General features: G+C 50.8%; 1 protein-coding gene across 2 annotated transcripts in view; it reads left to right on the top strand.

Annotated features, from left to right (window-relative positions):
* The first annotated feature begins 11,625 nt into the window (after positions 1-11,625).
* The window catches only part of OLFM1 (olfactomedin 1), a 35,291-nt gene continuing 24,276 nt past the window's right edge, over positions 11,626-22,640 (top strand). Inside the window, exons 1-2 of one of the 2 annotated variants that reach the window (XM_058818201.1) lie at positions 11,626-11,862; positions 11,975-12,138. In XM_058818201.1, the coding sequence (XP_058674184.1) occupies positions 12,073-12,138 (66 nt within the window). In that variant the 5' untranslated portion in view covers positions 11,626-11,862; positions 11,975-12,072. Of the gene's footprint in view, positions 12,139-22,640 lie in introns of both variants that reach the window. The other variant, XM_058818200.1, reaches the window with a different exon arrangement.

Here is a 22,640-nt window from a genome sequence, read left to right as displayed (position 1 = left end):
CTGGATCCCTGGAAGTGTCCAAGGCCAAGCTGGATGGGGCTTGGAACACCCTGAGACAGTGGGAGGTGTCTTGAAGGTCCCTTCCAACCCAAACCATCCCATGATTGCATTATTTCAGTAAAGATGGCTCAGGAAAATGATAATTTAGGTGGCAATTGTGCCTTACACCTCCTGGTTTGTGTTTTCAGGGCATGAGGCTGGGTTAGGATTTTGAGCCATCTGCAGCAAAACCAGATTTCAGCTGGACAGGTCAGGCCGAGCTCGTGCAGAGGACAAGCCGTGAGAACCAAGGGATGAAATGGATAGGAAATATAAATATTTCACATGAGCAGGGATGAAAACCAGGGAATAAACCCCCAAATCATTCCTGATCCAGGAATTGTTTGCCTTCAATGCTTATGGATCAGCAGCAGGGGTTTGTCCTAGGGCAGGACAGGAGATTCCTGGGCAGGGGTTGGGATATCTGACACTTCCCCAGCTGTTAAATAACCCCTGGAGGGGCTCAGACCCAGCCAGCCCCAGTGCCTGCAGGGGAAAGGAGCTCACCCAGGCATGGAATGGCAAAGGCAGGAACTCTTCAGAGCAGGGCTGTGAAAAGCAGAGGCCGCTGCCTCCCGGGACAGATGGAGAGGAAAGGGAGACAGCAGGAAAAACCCACAGCTCCAGCCAAGCCATATGTCCAGCTACCCAGCCTCCTTCTCTTTGATATTAACACAATAACAGCGCCTTCTGAGGAGCTGAGAAAGCCTCCCAGGGCTGGGATTTCATCCTGGGCACACCAAGAAATGTCCCTGTGCATTTGGGAGCCTGTGACAGCCAGCAGAGCCTGTCCCCATCACCCCAGCCCTGCAGGGAGCACTCACAGCAACCCGGCTCTCTCCACCTCCTTCTTCCCTCTTTTATTTCTCATTTAATAACTAAAAATATTCCTGTGAGTGCCTCCAAAGGCAGCCTGAGTCCGGGCTTTACCAATTTCCACGGGAATCTCTCGGGAGCAGCCGGAGCCTCTGCAGAAGCAATATTTGGATGGGAACCTTATGTCCCCCAAGCTGGCGAGTGCCAGCACTGACACACATTTCCTTGTAGCTGCAAAGCTCTCTGGAGAAAGGCTGCAAAGTCCCTGCTGCCTTCCCCTGCCTCTCCCCCCTCTGTTCTTTAACAACTGGCTGGGATTTACACGGCTCATTAATGCAATGGCAGCGCTGCCACTGCCTTCCCCAAACCAGCCAGGAGCTCCACATTTGACCTGGGCCCTCTGCTCGCTGCAGATGCCCCAGAGGATTAGAAAAACAGTGATTTGAAGTGATTGCATTGGATAAGGACATTACTCAGTGCAAACACAACTGGATGCAAGCGTTTAGTTTTTTAAAAAAACCACGGCTTTGCAGTGCCTTTGAGGCAGTGAAAACAACAGTTTAGCTCCCTTGGTGGCCTCAGCTCTTCACTCTCCCCGAGGACAGGGAAGGGAACCAGGCCCAGTGTCAGACTGGAGAGGTTTTGGCAGGTTGGGATTCAGGACATCCCTCTGTCTGTCCTGGACTGCCCAAACCCCTGCCAGGGGCTCAGAGACCCTGGCACAGAGCCCAAGACCTCTGTGCCTTTGATTTAGCCCTTGGAAAAAACAATTACCAACTTTCTATGAAGAATTACAAGCCACAAAAGTTTAAGCGGAATGATAGTGAATTTATCACGGGGTGAAAAATAGACTTTTTGGGTTTTTTAGAATGGGGATTCATGGGGCAAGATGGAGGGATCTGGGCATGTCCAGCCTTTCTCCTTCCTCTTGGCCTCCATCTCCTGCTGTGATGTTGGCACTTTTAGATTGGTTTAGAGCAGAAGTTCACTGTCTAACATAGGTGATAGGTATTGGCTCTGAGGAAACATTTCCCTCTGCAAAGTTCATTAAAGAGGCTCCCAAAAGCACCGGGAGAGGGACAGAGCTTTGAGGACATAAACACCTCAGGTTCCACCTATTCAGGACTTTTCTTTGCCTTTTTCACCCCAAATGAGAGCTGGACCCCAACAATTTGAATCCCCGAAAGCCAGGACAGGTTTCTTTGCATCCTACAGCCCCTCCCACATTAATCCCTCTCACACCCCCTAAATCCTGTAGTGACCCACGCAGCTCTTCCCATCTGGGCATCTCCCCATTATTTCCACACAAAGCCCATCATTCCAGTTTGTTTTCCTGGCTCCCCAGGCTGCAGGAACCATCCCTGGCTGCTTTGGCAGGCAGGAGTTTCCTGGGGAAGCAAGGACAAGCAGCAGCCTTGCCTCTGTGCCAGCTCCACCCCCAGGAACCCTGGCACCATCCAAACTGGAGAGGGATTTTGAGGTTATTTCCTTTAAAAAAAAAAAAAATCAAAAAACCCTCTTGGGATTGGATTGAACGGCCCAAGGGAAGGCTCCAGTCTCTGAGCACCCAAAGGTGCAGCCTGGTCGTGCTCACCAAGGGATTTTCAGTCCAGGTTTGGGATGGCAAAAAGCTTCTCTGAGGAAGAGGAAAGACAACACCTGCATGAGGAAATGAGATGGGGAGAGTGGAGCAGCTGACCCTGCTTCCCCTGGAGCTGTCAGCAATCCTGGAGGATGCTAACAGGAGGAGAAAAGCAGATCCTGGTGGGTCTCCACAGGCAGCAAGCTTGGGATTGTCCCCAGCAGCTTTTGGCTGGCTCTGAAAGGCAGCTCTGAAGCCACAGCAAAGGGCTGGACAGACACTGGAACACTTCTCAAACAGCCCAGTGGATCATTAATTGCAATATTGGATCTTCCTCCCTTTCCAGCAGGTTCCCAGCAGCGGGCACGCAGCCAGCTTGGCTGTGGGTTTGTTTATTTTCCAGCTAATGGAGCAGCAGGAGCAGCTCCAGAGCAGGAAACTGGGAATATCAGGCAAGTGCTGTCCAGTTCCCACAGATAATTTGTGACAGGCACCTGGTAGACAGTCGTTAGTGCTGTAATTAATCCAGCCCCGTGGCACAGGAGCAGCAAATCATGGAAAACCTCATCAGCAGGAAAGCCCCAAAAGCACTTTTGCCCCGTGGATTATCCCTGGCAGCTGGCTGGATGGGAAAGATGGAGAGAGGGCAGAAAAAAACACACAAAAATTCAGCTGGAGGCGGCATCAGCGTCTGGTGTCCCTCAGTTCAGAGTGTGGCAGCCCAAATGGAGCCACCAGCATTTGTCACCAGCCCTATCAAGCTGTGGGCAGCTCTGGAGCCTTGCTCATCCCTGCCTGGTAACACACAGGCTCCAGATAAAGCAGGAGCTGCCAAAATCCCACCACTCACACCTGCAGCCCCTGCCATGAGCTCTGGGAGGAAAAACAACCAAAATATGGAGGGGAAAAAAAAGGCAGACAGAAGTAGGCCAAAACTGAAATAAAAAGGATTTTAAAATCCACAGGTTTTGCCTTTTCCTGTAGTTTGGATGGGATTTCAGCAGGTGCCACCTTTGTGGGGTCTGCAGGGCAGCCCTTGCCTTGCCCCAGCTCCTCCCTTTCATCTCCTCGCCTCCCTCTTATTTTTAAATATGCAAATACATCAGAGGAGCCTTTCAAATTGCCGACTGCAAATAGATCTGAAGGGCTTTTGAGAGCTTCTGAGAGGCTCCTGCCTTGCCCTAACCAAATAAACACCACAAATCCATGGATGTCACCGTGGGTCTGTGCGAGTCCAGCCCTGGCTCTCAGCAGCTCCTTTGTCCTCCCTGCCCAGTTTGTGGGGAATTTTCTGGGGTGCAGAGGAGGGAGGTTCCCCCTTTTTATCCCTGTTCAGGATGGGATCAGCCACGTTTTAGATGAGATTTTGGGGAGGGAAGGTTGGGATGATGAGCGGAGGGAACGCGAGGCCTTAACTCGACAGCGCCGAGCGTGAGTCACGATTCTCCCAAAAAAAAAAATGGAGCAAACAGCAACTCCACGCCAGCTGGGAAGCACAGGGGCTCTGAAAATCTCTGATTGGCTCTGATTGAAGCATTCAACAGCACCAGGGCTGCTGGAAAATCCTGAATGAAGGAGCTGAGGTTTGGCTGAGCGCGCCAAGCTGAGCCTTACCCAGCACTGTAGTGGGACAAATCCACAGCAGCAGAACTGGAGGAAACCCCCAAAGCCAAGTGATCCCTGTTATTCCCGGTATTTCATTTTTCTCTGCATTCACCAGCTCAGCCAGCTTTTGTTCATTTATCTCATTGCTGTTTCTCACTCTGCTTCAGATGCTGGAAAATCAAGGCTCAGGGGGAATTTGTGCCTTGGGAATCCCAGCCTTGCCCACTCCTCCTCTCCCTGCCTGAAATCCCTATTTATGGCGCTCTGTTTACCACTAGAAACCTTAAAAGTGCTAAATGCTTCCAAGGTTTCAGCTCAGATATGATCCCCAGGCGACCTGTGGTGTACAGTTAAATAAGGCTGCTTTATGGATGCTGCACCCTAAATCTAAAGGTCAAGGGTTTGGTGGCCATAAATATTCAAACCTCACAGGCTGGGTCTTTTCAACCTCCTTTTAAATATTTATGACAGTGCTTCCGTGGCTGCAGGAGAATGTTATAATAGTATTAAGAGGGAGAAAAAAAGCCCTTTCTCCGTCTAAAAGCTCAGCATGAGCCATTTTCATATATTATGCATCGCTAAGTGCTGTTTATGGCCGGCTTTGGCACCGCATCCCGGCAGAGTTCACGGAGCTGGGGCTGGGCAGGGCTCGGGGTGTTGGCACCAGCCTGGGGTGGGCACAGCTGAAAATGGGAAAATTTTCCTGGAGATGCCACAGAGCCACAAAAATCTCCGCTAAACTCTTGCCCCAGAGATCCGTGGGGTGAAGATGCCACCCCTAACCAAGGAGCAAGCTGCGGTTTGTGCCAGCTGGGGGGTGCCTGCTGCCTCTTCTCCTCAGATTTTTGGCTGTGGAGCATCAGGGGAGCGCAGTCAGCATCAGCTGCAGGAATTCTGCAGGAATTCTGCTCCCAGCGTTGTTCCAGCCCAGCTGTGCCCTGCTGGCTCCTGGCACAGCTCTGCTGATGCCCTGGAACTCAGCTGGGAGGGGGCAGAGCCAGGGCTCAGTCACAGATCTGCCAGGAAAATTAACCCACAAACACCAGAGCTTTATGTCCAAACAGGAGACAGGGGAGCCCTTTTGCTTTATTCCAATAAAGGGAGAGGCCATGGGGCATCCCCTGGGGTCTCTCAGATTTTTGGAGGATGCAGCTTTCTTTTTATCCCAACTTCCAGCTGCATTTCCCTTCTCTCTTTCCCATTTTTGAGGTTCTCGAGAGGTTCAGACTTCCCAGAACACCTGATAACAGATCTCCCTCTAATGTACAACCCTCCCTTTTAATTTCTCATTCATACAGAATTTAAGGTTTTTTCCCCATTGGCTGAGGTACTTGAAAGGTTCAGACTTCCCAGAATACCTGATACCAAAGATTTCCCTCTAATGTACAACCCTCCCTTTTAATTTTTAATTCTAATGGAATTTAGGTTTTTTTCCATTGTTTCTTTCATCTTTCAATGTCTAATTTCATTTATCAGCAAGCCTCAAGTTTACTTGTAAAAGCAGATATCTTTTCATCAATCAGTGGAATCCTTCCCATTGTTTCTTTTACCCCCCGGTGCTGGTTTTATCTTTATTTTACCAGCAGACCCAGAGCTTGTTTGGAAAGATGAATTTGCTATTCCTCTCAGATCCCAGGGTTGGGATTCCCTGGGAGCAGCAGCAGCATCACTGGTGTCAGTGGAATAAACTGGGAATCAGAGCCACAGAGAGGTCAGCAAAGCTGAAATCCCCTCTAGACTTTAATCAGCTCCTAATTACAACTGAGATTTTGTCCTTGCAGAATTCAGCCCGATTTTTGGTGCTTCCTGCCCTTATCTGGTTCATTTCCAGAGTGGTTTAGGGGAAAGTGCTGGGTCAGCTCAGTTTCCCCAGACTCATGAGCTTGTATTGTAAATTAATCTCCCACATGGAGTGATCTGGGGAGGGGAAAAAAAAAATCTCAATTTTTCCCCATTCCATTGAAACAGGCCATGGAGCTCTGAAATAAAAAAAACACAGGAGAATGATGGCCAAGCAAATGGACACCCAGCATCCATGGGCATGCATCCAGAGGGGGATGGCACAGGCTTCATTTCCTTGGGAAATCAGGTTTCAAATTAAGGCTAATCAGAGTTAAAAAACCCTGCAGCTCCCTCAGCCCAAACGGAGCTTGATGTACTCAGTGTTTTACATCCTCAACAGCAAGGCAGCATCTGCTCCATAAAATGAAATGTGTGTGTCACCATATGCAGGCAGCATAATGTGGGCTCAAATTAAATAAAAACATTTCGGGGTATATGGTCCAATGTGCAATCTGGGCCCTGGGAAAGGCTGAGATTGACTCCAGAGTTCTCAGCAGGTGGCTGAAAACTGAACCCAAACCAGGAAAAACTTGGGGTTTTATCAACAGGAGCTGCTCTCTGCACTTTCCTCCTTTTGAGCCAGTAGCACTCCTGGAAGTTCAGGGATTATTGGTCATATTTTATTTCATTTATTCTTTTATTTTTTATTTTATTTTATTTTACTTTATTTTATTTGTTTTATTTTATTTTTTATTTTACTTTATTTTATATTTTATTTTATTTTTTATAATTTTATTTTATTTTATTTTACTTTATTTTTGTTTTATTTAATTTTATTTATTTTATTTTGTTTTCCTTTATTTTCCTTTATTTTTGTTTTATTTTATTTTATTTTATATTTTATTTTGTTTTATTTTACTTTATTTTTTATTTTATTTTATTTTACTTTATTGTATATTTTAATTTTTATTGTATTTTATTTTATATTTTACTTTATTTTATTTTTTTATTTTTATTTTATTTTTTTATTTTATTTATTTTATTTTATTTTATTTTATTTTTTATCCGTGCCTTTTTGCACCTTTCCACTATTTGGAAAATCTCTGAGATTGGCAGCACCTTGAGTGGCAGCAAATCAAGCTTTCCACCCAAGAGCTGCCCTCCAGAAGCACCATGGAAACTCGGCCCTCATCCTCTTACCTGAGCACCAAAAACCAAGAGGTAAACTCTGCTAAACCACTCGAGCCTCACCTTTCCCACCTCCTTTTCCCACTGAAATCCATCCCAGGCAAGGAAGGAGATGCTGGTTTAGAGGAGATCAGGCAGAGCTGCTCAGCCAAACCTCCCTGGTTTCTGATCCTGCTTGACCCCATTTGTTGGTACAAAAATGCGTGGATTCCCTCCAGGTGCCCAAAACCCCGGGCATTTGCTCCAGCAGCAGTTTGTTATGGTGCTGATGATCCTCCTATGGGTTCAGGGCTGCTGGGAAGCTGCAAAAACCCTTAAAAAGCCGCTAATGTGGAATTCATTTCCTTTCCGAGGTGCAAAAAACAACTTTAAAGCACCAGGCAGGGAGGGGATGTTTGCAGAGGAGCTGCTCAGACACTTCAGGTGTGCCTGGTGCGGGGTTTTATCTCCTTTGCTCAGCTCCTTGAATTATTTGGATCATGAAAGGCGCAGGAAAAGCGGCGTTCTGCTCTTCAGAAGCAGCAAAAACAAAATTTCCAGCTGTGAGGCTCGGACTGAAGCATTTGATGAGGGGGGAAAAGCACAAGAGCAGCAGAAAGGAGAGGAAAACCAGCAGTGCAGAGGAACTGGTGTGGAACCAGCTGGGAACTCGGGATGTGCCCGGGAGGGGCTGGGAGGTCACTGGGACACAAGGGAGGAGCTGCTCGAGGTACAGGACAGGGACAGGGGTGTGACAAAGCTCTGCGGGTGCTTCTGGTTTCCAACAGAGAGGAAGGGGCTGCCTGCTGTCCCTGCCATCCCCTGCTGTCCCAAACCACCCCCTGATGTCCCCTGCCATCCCCTGCCATCCCCTGCCATCCCCTGATGTCTCCTGCCATCCCCTGATGTCCCCTGCCATCCCCTGCCATCCCCTGATGCCCCTGCCATCCCCTGATGTCCCCTGCCATCCCCTGATGTCTCCTGCCCTTCCCTGCTATCCCCTGATGTCCATTGCTCTCCCTGCCCTTCCCTAATGTCCCCTGCCATTCTCTGTCATTCCCTGATGTTCTCTGCCATCCCCTGATGTCCCCTGTCATTCCCTCATGTCCCCTGTCATTCTCTGTCATTCCCTGATGTTCTCTGCCATCCCCTGGTGTCCCTTGCCCTTCCCTGATGTCCCCTGCCCTTCCCTTCCATACCTTGTTGTCCCCTGCCATTCTCTGATGTCCCCTGCCCTCCTCTGCCATTTCCTGATGTCCCAAACCATCCCCTGATGTCCCCTGCCATCCCCTGCTGTCCATTTCTGTGTCCTGGCAGGCTCTGCAGAGCCAAGTCCTGGCCTCCACCTCATCCCATCCATCAAGCAGAGGAAGCAGATGTGGTTTTGCCTCCTCTCCTCCATCTCACAGCCAGAATTTCACAGGAGGAACCCTCTGTTCTCCCTTCTGGAGGGGCAGGGATGCAGCTCTGGGCAGGCTCTGCTGCAGAGGGCACCGTGCCTTCAGCTGAGTTATTCCACAGCCTGAGGGGAAAAAAAACACAACCCAGGCCCTATTTCAACTCCAAACTGGACTCCTGCTTTGCTGGGGTTTTTTTATTAGGAGATAAAAGAGCCTTCATGTACAGAAAGCTTCCCCGGCAGCCTCCTCCCAGCCCTCCCTTTTCCCAGAGCCTCTTTAGTCACACTCCATGGGCAGAGGTTCTCCAGACCTTGAACTCCTTCCAAATTTTGAGGAGGTGTTTTTCAAAGTCTGAGGAAGGCACTGCTGGAATCAAAAGCTCTGAGCTGTGTTCCCGCTGGGTGATATTTTTTTTCCCCTTTTTGCTTCGCTTGGTTTCTGTGATTTCTGTCCTGGGAGTGGAGCTCCCTGGGGCAGGGCTCTTCCCTGCAGGGCCTCCCCCTCTGGAGCTCCAGTGGGATAATGAGGCCGTTGATATTCATTCAGAAATAGTTCAAAAGAGGAATAAATTAAACCAATTGCAGGGCTGATGGTTTTGCCCAAGTGCAAGCCATGAAGGTCAGTAAAACTGGATGTGTATAAACCCAAAGGAGGGGGGAAAAATGAGATTCCCCTTTGGTGCTTTGGGAAAAGTCCATTTCAGAGCCTCGTCTGTGTAAAACGAGCTGGGATTTCATCTTTGAGGTCTGAACCACGCTGAAATCATCCTCCATTAACTTTCCAGGTGAAGTTGAGCTGGTTTGTTGAATGTTTTTGTGTGAAATGAGTTCTCATTGCTGTGTTCTGCCTCTCTCCCATCTATTTCAAGCCTGGGCTGCACCAGGCCCGTTCTGCCTCTGCCTCGTGGCCAGGGTTGGTGAGGAGCAGCTCAGGTAGGTTCTGAAGGCACTTGAAACAGTGAAATACCCACAGAGCCACGTGGAACTCTCTCCTCCACCTCCTCCCTCTGAATTTGGGGATTTTTGTTGCCCTGCTGTGATCCCTGCCAGGGGGAAGGTGGTGCCTGTGGCAATCCAACACCTCCTGAGGTGCCAGGGGAGGAGGTGTTCAAACCCTGGAGCTCCACCGATGCTTTTGGCCTCCTTGTGCTGCTCTCCATGAAGTCAAGAGGAGTTTGATGCTTTTTATAAAAAGTCCTCAGCTTTTATAGGCTCTGAAGCACCGAGTTTAAAGGCAGGCGCTGAGGGAAGTGTCTCAGGAGGGATCTCTGTGGGACACTCAGGCATCCCAGCTGCTCCCTGGGCTGCATTTCCAAGCTCACTTTGAAAGGGATGGGATGATTCCCTGGCTGGAGCTGCCAAAACCCTCCTAGGAGGGCTGCCACAACTTTCCCTTAAATATTTGATGATGCAAACACACAGAATTCAGAAAATTCACAAAATCAGACACAAATTTCCTGGTTCCTGCTGAATTCTGTGATCCCAGAACTTGGAAAGCATCAACTCATCCCTGCACCGACCCCATGTCCTGCTCCACTCCCAAGGGCTCCAGATAAAGGAACCCTGGAGCAATCAGGGAGAAAATCCTCTGCTGGATGCTCTGCTAATTGTGGGAATTTCTGTTGGGAAGGAATTTCTGTTGTGTGATTAAATAATCACCAGGAGATGATCTCTGGAGCAGGAGGGGTGATGCTTTTCACTCACAGCAACGCAGACTGAAATATTCCATAATATTTATGGGGTCCTGGAAGAAATTGGGGATTGGGAAGCATTCAGGGGGGTTTGAGAGAGAGAAATGAGGGGCAGAACCCTCCAGGGAGGGGTGGGCACCACCTGCAGCCTCTGGGGTACCACAGGTGAGGTTGGTGTGTGACAAAAGGATTCTCACATCCCCCTGCTGCCCCCAAATCCTGGAGAGCTGAGCCGGGCAGGGGATGGAGCTGGGAGCCTCCCCAGGGGCTGGTTTGGGGTTTGGGGTTTGGGTTTGGGGGGATCAGATCCCTGGGCAACCCCCCTTGCCCCGAGGGATGCCTGGAGATTGGGGGCACACAGGGAGGGGGCTCAGGGTGGGATTGAGGATGGGGTTCAGGATGGGAATTAAGGATGGGATCAAGAATGATGTCAAGGATGGGGTTCAGGATGGGAATTAAGGATGGGATCAAGAATGGGGTCAAGGATGGGGTTCAGGATGGGAATAAGGACGGGGTTTAGAATGGGAATTAAGAATGGGGTTCAGGATGAGATTAAGCATAGGGTTAAGGATGGGGATAAGGATGGAAATAAGGATGAGAATTAAGGATAGGGTTAAGGATGGGAATTAAGGATGCAATTCAGGATGGGAATTAAGGAGGGGGTTCAGGATGGGATCAAGAATGGGGTTCAGGGTGGGATTAAGGATGGGCTTCAGAATGGGAATTAAGGATAGGAATTAAGGATGGAGTTCAGGGTGTGGCTTAAGGATTGGGTTCAGGATGGGAATTAAGGAAGGGAATTAAGTATGGGGTTAAGGATGAGGTTCAGGATGGGAAAGAAGGATGCAGTTCAGGATGGGAATTAACAATAGGGTTAAGGATGGGGATAAGGATTCTGTTCAGTATGGGAATAGAATGGGGATAAGGATGCTGCTCAGGATGGGATTAAGAATGTAAGGATGGGGTTCAGGGTGGAGTTCAGGATGGGGTTAAGGATGGAAATTAAGGATGAGGTTCAGAGTGAGAATTAAGAAGAGGGTTAAGGACGGCGATAAGGATGGAAATAAAGGTGGGAATTAAAGATGGGGTTCAGGATGGGGTTCAGAGTGGGAATTAAGGATGGGGTTCAGGATGAGATTAAGGATAGGGTTAAGGATGGGGATAAGGATGCTGTTCAGGATGGGAATTAAGGACGAGAATTAAGGATGCAGTTCAGGATGGCAGTAAGGATGGGGTTAAGGATGGGGTTAAGGATGCAGTTCAGGATGGGAATAAGGATGGGGTTAAGGACGGTTTTAACCTCCTGCTCCCCGCGGGGTCCCCGCAGCCTCAGCCGTGCTCCCGCGCCTGCTTTTCCCCCTCTCCCTTTGCCGTGTTTAGTTAAATTTCCCCCGCCTCACTTGATGTCACATCCTGTTCCACAGCCATCCCCTGCTAGTAGCCAGCCCTACCAATTCCTTTCTTTTTCTTTTTTTTTTCTTTTTTTTTTTTTTTTTTTTAAATCCCTCTCCTCTCCCCATCACCCCCCTTTTCCAGGCAAACTTTTGGCAATAGCAGAGATAATCGCTGCGTGCTCCGCTGAATTTCTCCTCGCAAATGTCTTTGGAGCAGGGGAGCCATTAAAAAAAAAAAAAAAAAAAAATTAAATAAATTACCAGACAGCCAGCACCGAGAGCAGAGGAGAGAAACTGGGATCCCAATAAATATGCAAAGTGAAGGCTCTGCTGAGCAGATTTCTGGCATCGCTTCCCGAGGGTGCTGAGAGCCACCCACAAAATCAGGCTGGTTTTTTAAATTATTATTTTTGCCGTTTGTCTTTTTTTTTTTTTTTTAATAGCGTTCTGTTGTCTTTTTTTTTTTTATTTTTTTAATATAAATTAAAATATTAATAAGAATAAAGGAGTGAGGAGGCAGCGAGGCTCGGGGACGGCGCAGGGGAGGCTCGCCCGGAGGTGATCTGTATGCGAGCTGCCTAGAACGGGCTGCGAGAGATGCAACCGGCAAGCAAGCTGCTGACCCTCTGCTTCCTCATCCTGATGGGCACAGAACTCACCCAAGTAGGTCCAGCTCTTCCTTTCCCCCACTCCTCCTCCTCTTCTCCCTTTCTCCCCAACGCCATTTTCTGCTAAACCTCGAGAGCAGCACAGGAACCTGCCGGGGGATGGATGCTGCACCTGCCCGGGGATGGATGCTGCACCTGCCCAGGGATGCTGCACCTGCCCAGCCACCCCTTCCCCGGGCATCACCTGTGCCCTGCCCCGCACCTGGGCACGGTTCTCACTGCCCTGGGTGGGATTCGGGCCGTGGGACCCCTGTGGGAAGGGCAGCGCCTATGGAGGGTGTTGGTGTCACCTCACCTGGGGGATGCAGGACCCCTGTGTGGGGTGGAGCTGCTGGCCCAGGTAGCCTCAAGGACCAGGTGGGAGCGCTGTCCCTCCTTGTCACCCCCCCACCCCTCTGGGTTCTGGTGTGGGGGTAGCTGTGCTGCTTTTAGGTGACATTTAAATGTCCCTTGGTGTTGGCATCTGTGACAGCCGGGTGGGAGATGGGGGCAGTTTATTTATCCCCACTCTCTCCACTCCATCTGCTGGTTTTTTTTGGTTTTTTTCTGCTGGGATTTTCATGGTTTTCTTTGCTGTCCCAGCCTCTGGGCTGAGTGAGGCGTGGGGTTGTGGGGTGGAGGAAAGGAGGCACCCAAAATCCTTCTCTTGCAAGTGGAATTAAAACTCCATTTGACTTCTTGAGGCTGCCTGGGGAGAGGCAGGCAGGGCGATTGTCTTTTGTTGGTTTTTTTTTCACCAGTCACTGAGGAGAGGAAGAAAAAAAAGTAATTGCAAGAGGATGCTCTAGATTGTGGGGTTAATTGTGGTGCTGCCTGGAAGCACAAAAAAAAAAAAAAAAAAAGGAAAGAAAAAGCAGCTATAAATAGGAGGGGAATGGAGGCTTCTTAGTGTAGGAGCAATTAGCAGCTGGGCTCTCATCCTGGATGCTTTATGGAGATGATTTTCCCCTTTCTCCCAGTGACAAAGCTCTCCCTGCCACTGCCCTCCTGCTGAAGTTTGAGCCCCTGGAGCCTTTTTGCCTTTACACCCTGCCAGGATCCCTGGGAGGCTGCGAAGCCAAAAGGAGAGCCCAGATCTGCCCCAAATCCCGAGAAAAGCCGAGCAGCCCGGAATGCAGGCGGGGAAAGGGGGGGGAAGCCGAGCAACCCAGGGGCTGTGGGGATGAGGAGGGGTGGGGAGGAAGGAGCAGAGCAGCCCATTGTGTGTGAGGATGCTGAGGGTGCGCATGCGCCGCGCTGGACAAAGAGCCAGGACCACCAGCACAGCAGATCCTGCCCACCAGGGCATGGCTGGGGGTGCCCATGGGGACAGGGGGGTGGCAGGGATGTCACCTCAGTGTCCCTTCAGCTTCCATGGGGTCACAGCACAGCCTGGGCAATGGGTGCTGTCGGCTCCTGGCTGGCCTTGGCAGCATCGAGATGCTCCGGGGGATTTTCCAAGGGAAAACCAGGGAAAAACAGGGGAAAACCAAGGGGAAATCAAGGAAAACCAAGGGGAAATCAAGGAAAAACAAGGGAAAAAAACAAGGGGGAAAACAGGGAAAAACTAGGGAAAAGCAAGGGAAAACAAAGGAAAAGCATAGGAAAGCCAAGGGAAAAACAAGGGAAAAATAAGGGAAAAACAAGGGAAAAACAGGGAAAAGCTAGAGAAAATCAAGGGAAAAACAAAGGAAAAACAGAAGAAAAACCAAGGGAAAAACTTGCGAAAAATGAGGGAAAATCAAGGAAAAACCAAGGGAAAATCAAGGAAAAACCAAGGGAAAATCAAGGAAAAACCAAGGGAAAAACTAGGGATAACAAAGGAAAACAAAGGAAAAACAAAGGAAAAACAAAGGAAAACCAAGGTTTCTGCCCTGCCTGGCTCTTTTCCCCTCTCCTTGCCTCCTCTGTGACTGCAGCACCTCAACTTTGGCAGCAACTTTCAGTCGTGGTGGGCACAGGGAGCCCAGCAGGTCGTGGGCAGAGAGCCCTGCCCTGCTGCGAGCCCCTGCTACAGCCTGGCTTGGCTGAGCGCCCAGCTGGGGCTGCCCTCAGCCCTGCAGTGCCCACCTGGGCACGTGCCCTGTGCCCGCCGCCTGGCCTGGCGCTGCGGAGCCCAGGTTCCCCTGGCACGGGGGCAGATGCCATCCCCAAACCCTCCTGCCAGCCCGGGCACTGCCCAGCTCCGTGCCAGGCTGGGTGTGCTGTGCCCTGCACAGAGCCTGGGCCATGGAGGGGCTGATTTCAGCTTTGCTGCTGGTGCAGGAGCTGCTGCTGTGCCCTCCTGTGCCTCGCTGCAGTGACAGCACAGGCCACAGGGCACGAGGGGCTGGGCACGGAGCTGGGCACAGAGATGGGGATGAGATGGGCACAGAGCTGGGCACAGAGATGGGCACAGAGATGGGGATGAGATGGGCACAGAGCTGGGCACAGAGATGGGCACAGAGATGGGGATGAGATGGGCACAGAGCTGGGCACAGAGATGGGCACAGAAAGGGCCCAGAGCTGGGCACAGAGCTGGGGATGAGCTGAGGATGAGCTGGGGATGAAATGGAAACAGAGCTGGCACTGAGCTGGGCACTGTGCTGAGCATGAGCTGGGCACAGAGTGGCACAGAGATGGGGGACTGAGCTGGGGATGAGATGGGCACTGAAATGGGCACTGAGCTGGGGACAGAGCGGGCACTATGCTGGGCACTGTGCTGGGCATGAGCTGGACACTGAGATGGGCACTGAGCTGGGCAGAGAGTGGGCACTGAGCTGGGCACCGAGCTGGGCACAGAGTGGGCACTGACCTAGGCATGAGCTGGGCACAGAGTGGTCACTGACCTGGGCATGAGCTGGGCACAGAGTGGACACAGAGCTGGGCATGAGCTGGGCACAGAGTGGGCACAGAGTGGGCACTGAGCTGGGCACCGTGCTGGGCACAGAGTGGGCACTGAGCTGGGCATGAGCTGGGCACAGAGTGGGCACAGAGTGGGCACTGAGCTGGGCACCGAGCTGGGCACAGAGTGGGCACTGAGCTGGGCATGAGCTGGGCACCGAGCTGGGCACAGAGTGGGCACTGAGCTGGCTCCTGAAGGGGCAGGAGGGGCCAGCCCAGCCTGTCTCTGTGATCCCTGGCTCTCTCTGCAAGGGCTGTGAGCTGCAGCACCCTGGGGTGTCCCCCCAGCTGGCACGGGGGTGCTGGGGGCACAGGGGTGATGCCAGGCTGGGGCTGCACCCCTGCTCTGCTCAGGTCTCCCACACCTGGCTGGGCTGGGGTGTCCTGAGTGCGACAAGGGGGGAGCTGCCCCCGAACCCCCCCAGGTGTTTGTGCTGTGCCCCCATCCCTGGCACGGCTGAGGGTGCCCTGCCCGAGGCTCTGGCATTTCCTCTCCCTGAGCCGCTCTGTGCCCGGCCTGGCCTCTCCCCACGGGTCAGCCCCACCCTGGAATGCCCCATTTCGGTTTGGGGGTGCTGGCATGGGGGGCAGAGGAGCTCTGGGCACTCTGGGTGGGCACACAGCCCCGGGCAGGGCCCTGCTGGGCAAAGCCTGTCCTTGTCCTCCCCTCGGGGACACCAGGGCACCTCTCCTGGGGCCCAATTTCTGCTCTGAAGGACCTGCCAGGAGGGCAGAGCTTGGGGCTGGGCTGCCAGCTGCTGTCCGTCTGTCCGTCCGACCTGTCCTTTTGTCCTTTTGCTGGGATATTGCACTGAAAACCTCCTGGAATTCCTCAAAGTTCCCTCAGGAGCTGCACGGTGCTCCCACATCCACAGCCCCAGTAATTCTGGGAGCAACACCTTCTGACAGGAAACATTTATAGGGCTTCTGCAAAAGGAAAAAAAAAAACCCTAAAAATATTAATTATATTCCCATTTCTTCATATTCTTCATGTACCTATTTATTCATTATATACATTATATAATTAATTATATTATATACCCATTTATTCTTTATATTCCTTTATTCATTATATTCCCATTTCTTCATATTCTTCATGTACCTATTTATTCATTATATACATTATATAATTAATTATATTATATACTCATTTATTAATTATATTCATTCATTCATTATATTCCCATTTCTTCATATTCTTCATTTGACCTATTGACTTTTCCTAAAAGAACCTCGAGTCCCTGTCAGAGCTGTTTGCAGGGGGAGGGAGAGGGAAAAAAAACCCTAAAAATATGAATTATCTTAATTTACCCATTGATTTTCCCTAAAAGTCCCTGTCAGGGCTTTTTGCAGTGCCCAGCCCAGCTCCCTCCTGCCCATGCAGAACTTCCCAGTGCCCACTTTGGTGCCAGGCAGACACGTGGACAGGGATAGGATTAATCTGCAAACCTGGAACAGGAGGCAGCTGTCTCATATGTCTCATAAACCCAATTTGTTCCTTGTCTTGCTTAACTTCAGCTGGAGCAAATTAAAAAAAATAAAAATAAAAATTAAAAAAAAAAAAAAAAAAAAACCAAAAAAAAAAAAAAAACCAAAAAAAAAACCAAAAACCAGAGGTAATTTCCAGCCCTGGAAATTGTATTTATTGCTAGAGTTATCAGTCCTGGTAATCAGTATTAGCACCACTCGTTAATATAAAGCTAATTACTATCAGAGGCAATTAAGCAGAGCGCTGGGGGAAGCTCTGAGGGGAAAGTGTCACCTGTGCTCTGCTCTGTCCACAAAGGGGACAAGGCTGGGACACCCCAGGAGCGCCCGTCTGGGATTTGGGGGGTTTTGGGGTGCCCCAGGCAGGCAGGGGAAGGGGGAATTGGAGAAGCAGAGTCACAGGGATGTGCCTTGGTGCCAGCACACCCCAAATGTGGAAAATCAGCTGGAAATGCTGGTTTTCAAGGCTGGTTTTCAATGCTGGTTTTCAATGCTGGTTTTCAGCGATGATTTTCAATGCTGGTGTCCCCGCTTCTGTGGGCTGCAGCTGTTGGCTGTTCTGCTCTCCTGGAGCTGAGCCCTGCTGCCACCCTCCAGACTGGCTTTAGCTGCACTCCTGACCCTTTTATTCTGCTCAAGGACCCTTTTCCCCTGTCAGGACTTTTTCCCATGCTCAGGGACCTGTTTTCTCTGCTCAGGACCCTTTATTGCTTCTCAGGGACCCCTTTTCCCTGTCAGGGACCCTTTTCTTGTGCTCAGAACCCTTTTCCCCTGCTCAGGATCCTTTTTCCCTGCTCATGAATCCCTTTTCCTGTGTTCAGGACCCTTTTTCCCTGCTCAGGACCCTTTTATCCTACTCAGGACCCCTTTTCCCTGTCAGGGACCCTTTTCCTGTGCTCAGAACCCTTTTCCTGCTCAAGAATCCCTTTTCCCCTGCTCAGGACCCTTTTTCCCCATTCCCAGCCCACCCTCCCCATCCTGCAGGGACAATCTCAGGATTGAGCCCAGGGCCAGGAGCAGAGCTGTGCTGCTGGAAAGCAGCACAGAGATCAATTCCTCCCTGGGAACTCACTCAGGGGCTGGAGGGTGTGTGCCTGACCCAGGAAAATGTGCCCAAAAAAAATCCTCCCAAAATCAGGAACCTGGGCTGGTTTAAGGTCTTGGCTCCTGCTGCAGATCCTGGGCTCAATGACAGGAGCAGCTTCAGCTGAGCACAGATCTGGGCACGTGAAGGGGATGTTCCCTTGCAGAGCTCTTGCTCCCAGAGGAAAGGAGAGGTTCCAGAGGGATTTCACACAGATTTACCAGGAGCTGGCAGAGATCCTCTTCATCCACTCTTTGAGGTCCTTTCCTTTCCTTTCCTTTCCTTTCCTTTCCTTTCCTTTCTTCCTTTTCCTTTCCTTTCCTTTCCTTTCCTTTCCTTTCCTTTCCTTTCCTTTCCTTTCCTTTCCTTTCCTTTCCTTTTTCCTTTCCTTTTTCCTTTCCTTTTTCCTTTCCTTTTCCTTTCCTTTTCCCTTTCCTTTTCCTTTCCTTTTCCCTTTCCTTTTTCCTTTCCTTTCCTTTCCTTTCCTTTCCTTTCCTTTCCTTTCCTTTCCTTTCCTTTCCTTTCCTTTCCTTTCCTTTCCTTTCCTTTCCTTTCCTTTCCTTTCCTTTCCTTTCCTTTCCTTTCCTTTCCTTTCCTTTCCTTTCCTTTCCTTCCCTGCCTTCCCACAATGAGGTGAAAACTTCTGATCAGGATCCATCTCCTGCAGTCACGTTTGTTTAAGTGGTGGCAGCAAAAAAAGTGACAAAAACCAGGCAAAAACCTCAGGATATTTGGAATTGTGACCCCAAAACCGAGCGGGAACTCAGTGCCTTTCCCGTGAGGGACAGCCTGGCATCAGCGTCAGTGTCTGGCATCAATCAGGGCACCAGGAGGGGTGGGAAGAGGCACTGGAGGCAGCAAAGGCTCCAAGGGGACCCTTCAGAGCCCCTCCAGCAGCTGGAGAGGGAGGAAAACCCCAATCCAAGCTTTTCAGGAGGGAGGAAAAATTCCAATCCAAGCTTTTCAGGAGGGAGGAAAATCCCAATCCAAGCTTTTCAGGAGGGAGGAAAATCCCAATCCAAGTTTTTTCAGGAGCGAGGAAAATCTCAACCCAAGTTTTTCGGGAGGATCCCTGACATTCCAGAGCCGGGTCCTTGCAGAGAGGACAGACCCTAGAGTGGGTGTGGTTATTTAGAGCAGGAATTCTCTGGTTTATTTCATGTTAAAATCCCAGATTTTAACTAACAGGGATTGGGTGTGGTTTATTTAAGGTTAAAATCCCAGATTTTAATTACAGGGATTGGGTGTGGTTTATTTAATGTTAAATCCCAGATTTTAACAGGGATCGGGTGTGGTTTATTTAGAGCAGGAATCCTCAGTCCTGCACACCACCCCATTTGGGAGCGAGAGGGATTTGGGCACTTTTTCTTCTCCATGTGCTTTATTTTGAGCGTGAATTCTCTGGTCTATTTCATGTTAAAATCCCTGAATTTAACTAACAGGGATTGGGTGTGGTTTATTTAATGTTACAATCCCTGATTTTAACAAGGGATTGGGTGTGGTTTATTCAGAGCAGAAATTTTCTGTCCTGCACATCACCTCCAGCAAAATTTGGGAGCGAGAGGAATTTGGGCACTTTTTCTTCTCTGTGTGGTTTATTTAGGGCAGGAATTCTCTGGTTTATTTAATGTTAAAATCCCAGATTTTAACAGGCATTGGGTGTGGTTTATTCAGAGCAGGAATTCTCTGGTTTATTTAATGTTAAAATCCCAGATTTTAACAGGGATCGGGTGTGGTTTATTTAGAGTAGGAATTCTCTGTCCTGCACACCATCCCCATTTGGGAGCGAGAGGGATTCGGGCACTTTTTCTTCTCAGAAGCAGCCAGGAGAGGGAGACAGTGACCGCCGTGTCCCCGCCGTGTCCCCGCGCTGCCACCGCCGATTGTCGCCGATTGTCGCACCCCCTGACCCTCTCAGGCTCCTCTGGGCACCGAGCTCTGTGCTCTCCCCTTCCCGCAGAGGAATTTTCCGGGCAGCACCTTCTTTAGGAGACCCTGTTCTCTGATTTATCTCGTGTTCCTGCTCCTTCTCTGCCCGGAATGCAGAAAAGAAAAAGTGACCAGGAGAAAGCTGAGCTCCACCACTTCAGGGGTTCCTGCTCAGAGACCCCTTTTATCCTGCTCAGGATCCTTTTTCCCTTCTCAGGGACCCTTTCATCCTTCTCAGGACCCCTTTTATCTTACTCATGGACCCCTTTTTCCCTTCTCAGGATCCCCTTTTATCCTGCTCAGGATCCTTTTCCGTGCTCAGGGACCCCTTTCCCCCTTCCTGCTCCCAGCAGGTTATTGATGCATTAAGAATTTTCAAAGGTCTTTAATTTAAAATTTTAAATGGTCTGAAAGAACATTTTGATGTCCCTTCCTTAACTCCATTAATCTAGGCAGCAACAAAAAAAGATTCCCCCAAAAGTGCTGCTTTTATTCTTTCATAAACACTGCAAGCAAGAGAGTGAAAGAAAGAAAGAAAATCCCCCAGGATTTCTCTTTTTCCCCCATTATTACAGGCACAGCTCCTCTCTGGGCTTTGCTGGCCCTGTTTGAGGAGCTTTAATCACGGCAGAGCAGGAGGGGATGGCAATGAAATCACCTGCCTGCCCTGCTGGGAAATGAGGGCTCAGCCCAGCCAGGATCCAGGGCATGGCACAGGAGGGGTTTTTATCCAGAGCAAAGCACAGGAGAGATTCTTAAATTTAAATACTGAAATATCCACAGGATTAATTCCTATGTGTGTGTGTCTGGATTAGACAAATATGAGGGATAAATTTCCCTGACAAAATCTGTTCCCAAATGGAGCTTGGGGTGGTTGGGATGTCAGCACTGGGGCGGGAAATCAGAGAGGGAATCAAGGCCTGAGCACAGCAAAGCACCTGAGAGCAGGGATTTGGGGTTCCTCCTGAAAGGTGGAACTAATCCAAGTTTGGTGGTTTTTTTTTTTGGTTTTTTTTTTTTTTTTGTTTGTTTGGGGTTTTTTTTTTTTTTTGGGGGGGGGGGTTGGGGGGGTTTCTTTTTGTTTTTTGTTTTTTTTTTTGTTTTGTTTTGTTTTGTTTTGTTTTTGTTTTTGTTTTTGTTTTTTTTTTGGGGGGGTGGGTTTTTTGTTTGGGTTTCTTTTGTTTCTTGGGGTTTTTTTTGCCTGAGGAAGCTGTTCCTGCCCCCCCCCCCCCCAGCCTGAAGCAGCTGCTGGGTGTTGACCCCACAGGTACCCACAGGTACCCACAGGTGGTAACACAGGTACCCACAGGTACCCACAGGTACCACAGGTGCCACCCTGCACACCCAGCAGCAGCTTTGCCACAAACGGATGAGGATGCCAGGGCTGGGGGAAGCTGGTTCCATGGAGTGCAGGCAGCTGGTGCTGCCCAGAGCAGGGCACCGTGGGGTTCAGGGGCAGCAGGGCTTCCCTCCTGATTGCAGCAGCCTCACCTGGCTGGAGCTGGGCAGGTGACACACAGATGGAGGGAAGGAAGGGCAGGGGTGGGAGTTCAGCTGCTGCAGCCTGGCACACACCAGCTGTGCCAGTGCTGCCCTGCAGTGCCAGGGGTGCGTGACAGGGACAGGATCTGACCTGGCGGCAGCGCTCCTGTTCAACCTCGATTTCCCCACCTGGTGGAACTGCTGAATGTGCTTCATTGCACAGAGCTGCCAGGTCTGCCTGCAGGATTAATGGGCTGGCCTGCTCCTGCTCCTGCTCCCTCTGCCCAGCCTGGCTGTGCTGGGATGAGCCCACACCAAGGGCCACATCCCCAGCAAGGGACACGGTCCTGGTGAGCTGGGACACAGTCCTGGTGAGCTGGGACAAGGTTCTGCTGAGGTGGGACAACAGTCCTGACAAGGCGGGACAGGCCAGCTCAGCAGGGATTGCATTTTAGGGCTTCCTGCTTCCCTGCTGGGACATGCTCTGCACATCACCCAGGTGCTGGATGTGAGGTGGGTCAAGGTTTTGGTGCCACAAAACCCCCAGCCCAAGCATTCACACCGGTGGAGCAGCAGCTCAGGAGGGCTCAGGTTTGGGGCTGGGCTGTTCAGACCCTGGTGGGAACATGGTGGCTCCCAGGGCCAGCCCATGGAGCAGCTGAGGCTCCCTGCACCCCTGCCAAGGTTGGGGCTGTGCCACAAAGCAGGGGTGTCACTTCTGTCCCCTGCAAAGGGACAGGGGATTCGTTTCTGCTTTGCACGGGGAGTTCCGAGGTTCTCTTAGGGAAGAATGCAGTTCTGAGGTTCTCTTGGCTTCTGAAGTCACCAGTGGCTTTGGGACACCTGAGTGGTGACCAAGCCCAGGTGACATTTCAGGCTGGCCGGACGGGCTGTGTGCCCTTTGCATCCCTCGGCAGCGAATTCCTGTGTGGGGAATGAGGTGGGAGCAGGGCTGGCAGTGAGCTTTGGTTTATCCTTCGTGCTGTCGTTGCGGGACGTGGCGAGGTGACAGTCGGGGGTCTGGGGGATGCTCTGACAGCCTGCGGGGGACCTGGGGACCGCAGGGGACCCGCAGGGGACCCCCAGCCCGCGCGTCTTGCGGGTCCTACCGCGGTGAAATGCCCCCGGCTCCCCTTGGTCCTGGCACGGCTCCGTGTCCCCGCCGTGTCCCCGCTGTCCCCGCGACCACCGAGCGACCCCGGCCCGCAGCGCCGCCCGCAGCCGCCAGAGGGCGCCACGCGCCGCAGCGGGAGAGCCGCACCCCCAAAATCCCTTCAACCTCCCCCCAAAAATCCTTCCATGTGTTCCCCAAAACCCCTTCAATCTTCCCAAAATCCCTTCCCCCTGCCCCCCAAAATCCCTTCCATCTGTTCCCCAAAATCCCTTCCACCTCCTCCCCAATTTTCCCTCTCTCCTCATTCCTCTCCCCCCTTCCACAATTTATCTCCTCAAATCTTCTTCCCTCCCCCCAAACCTTTTTCTTCCTTCCCCACGCCTGTTTGCCTCTGCTCAATCTCTCCCCCTCTCCCCAGTTCCATCCTTTCTCCCCAAACCTTTTCTCCCTGATTCTTTTACCTCTCCCCAAATCTTTTTTCTCTCCTTTTCTCCACTTCCCTGTCCCAAATATTTCCTCCTTATATTTTTTCTTTTCC

This window comes from Ammospiza caudacuta, chromosome 21 (assembly GCF_027887145.1).
Source record: "Ammospiza caudacuta isolate bAmmCau1 chromosome 21, bAmmCau1.pri, whole genome shotgun sequence".
NCBI classification, from domain to species: Eukaryota; Metazoa; Chordata; class Aves; order Passeriformes; family Passerellidae; genus Ammospiza; species Ammospiza caudacuta.
This window is presented reverse-complemented; position numbering and strand designations above follow the sequence as displayed.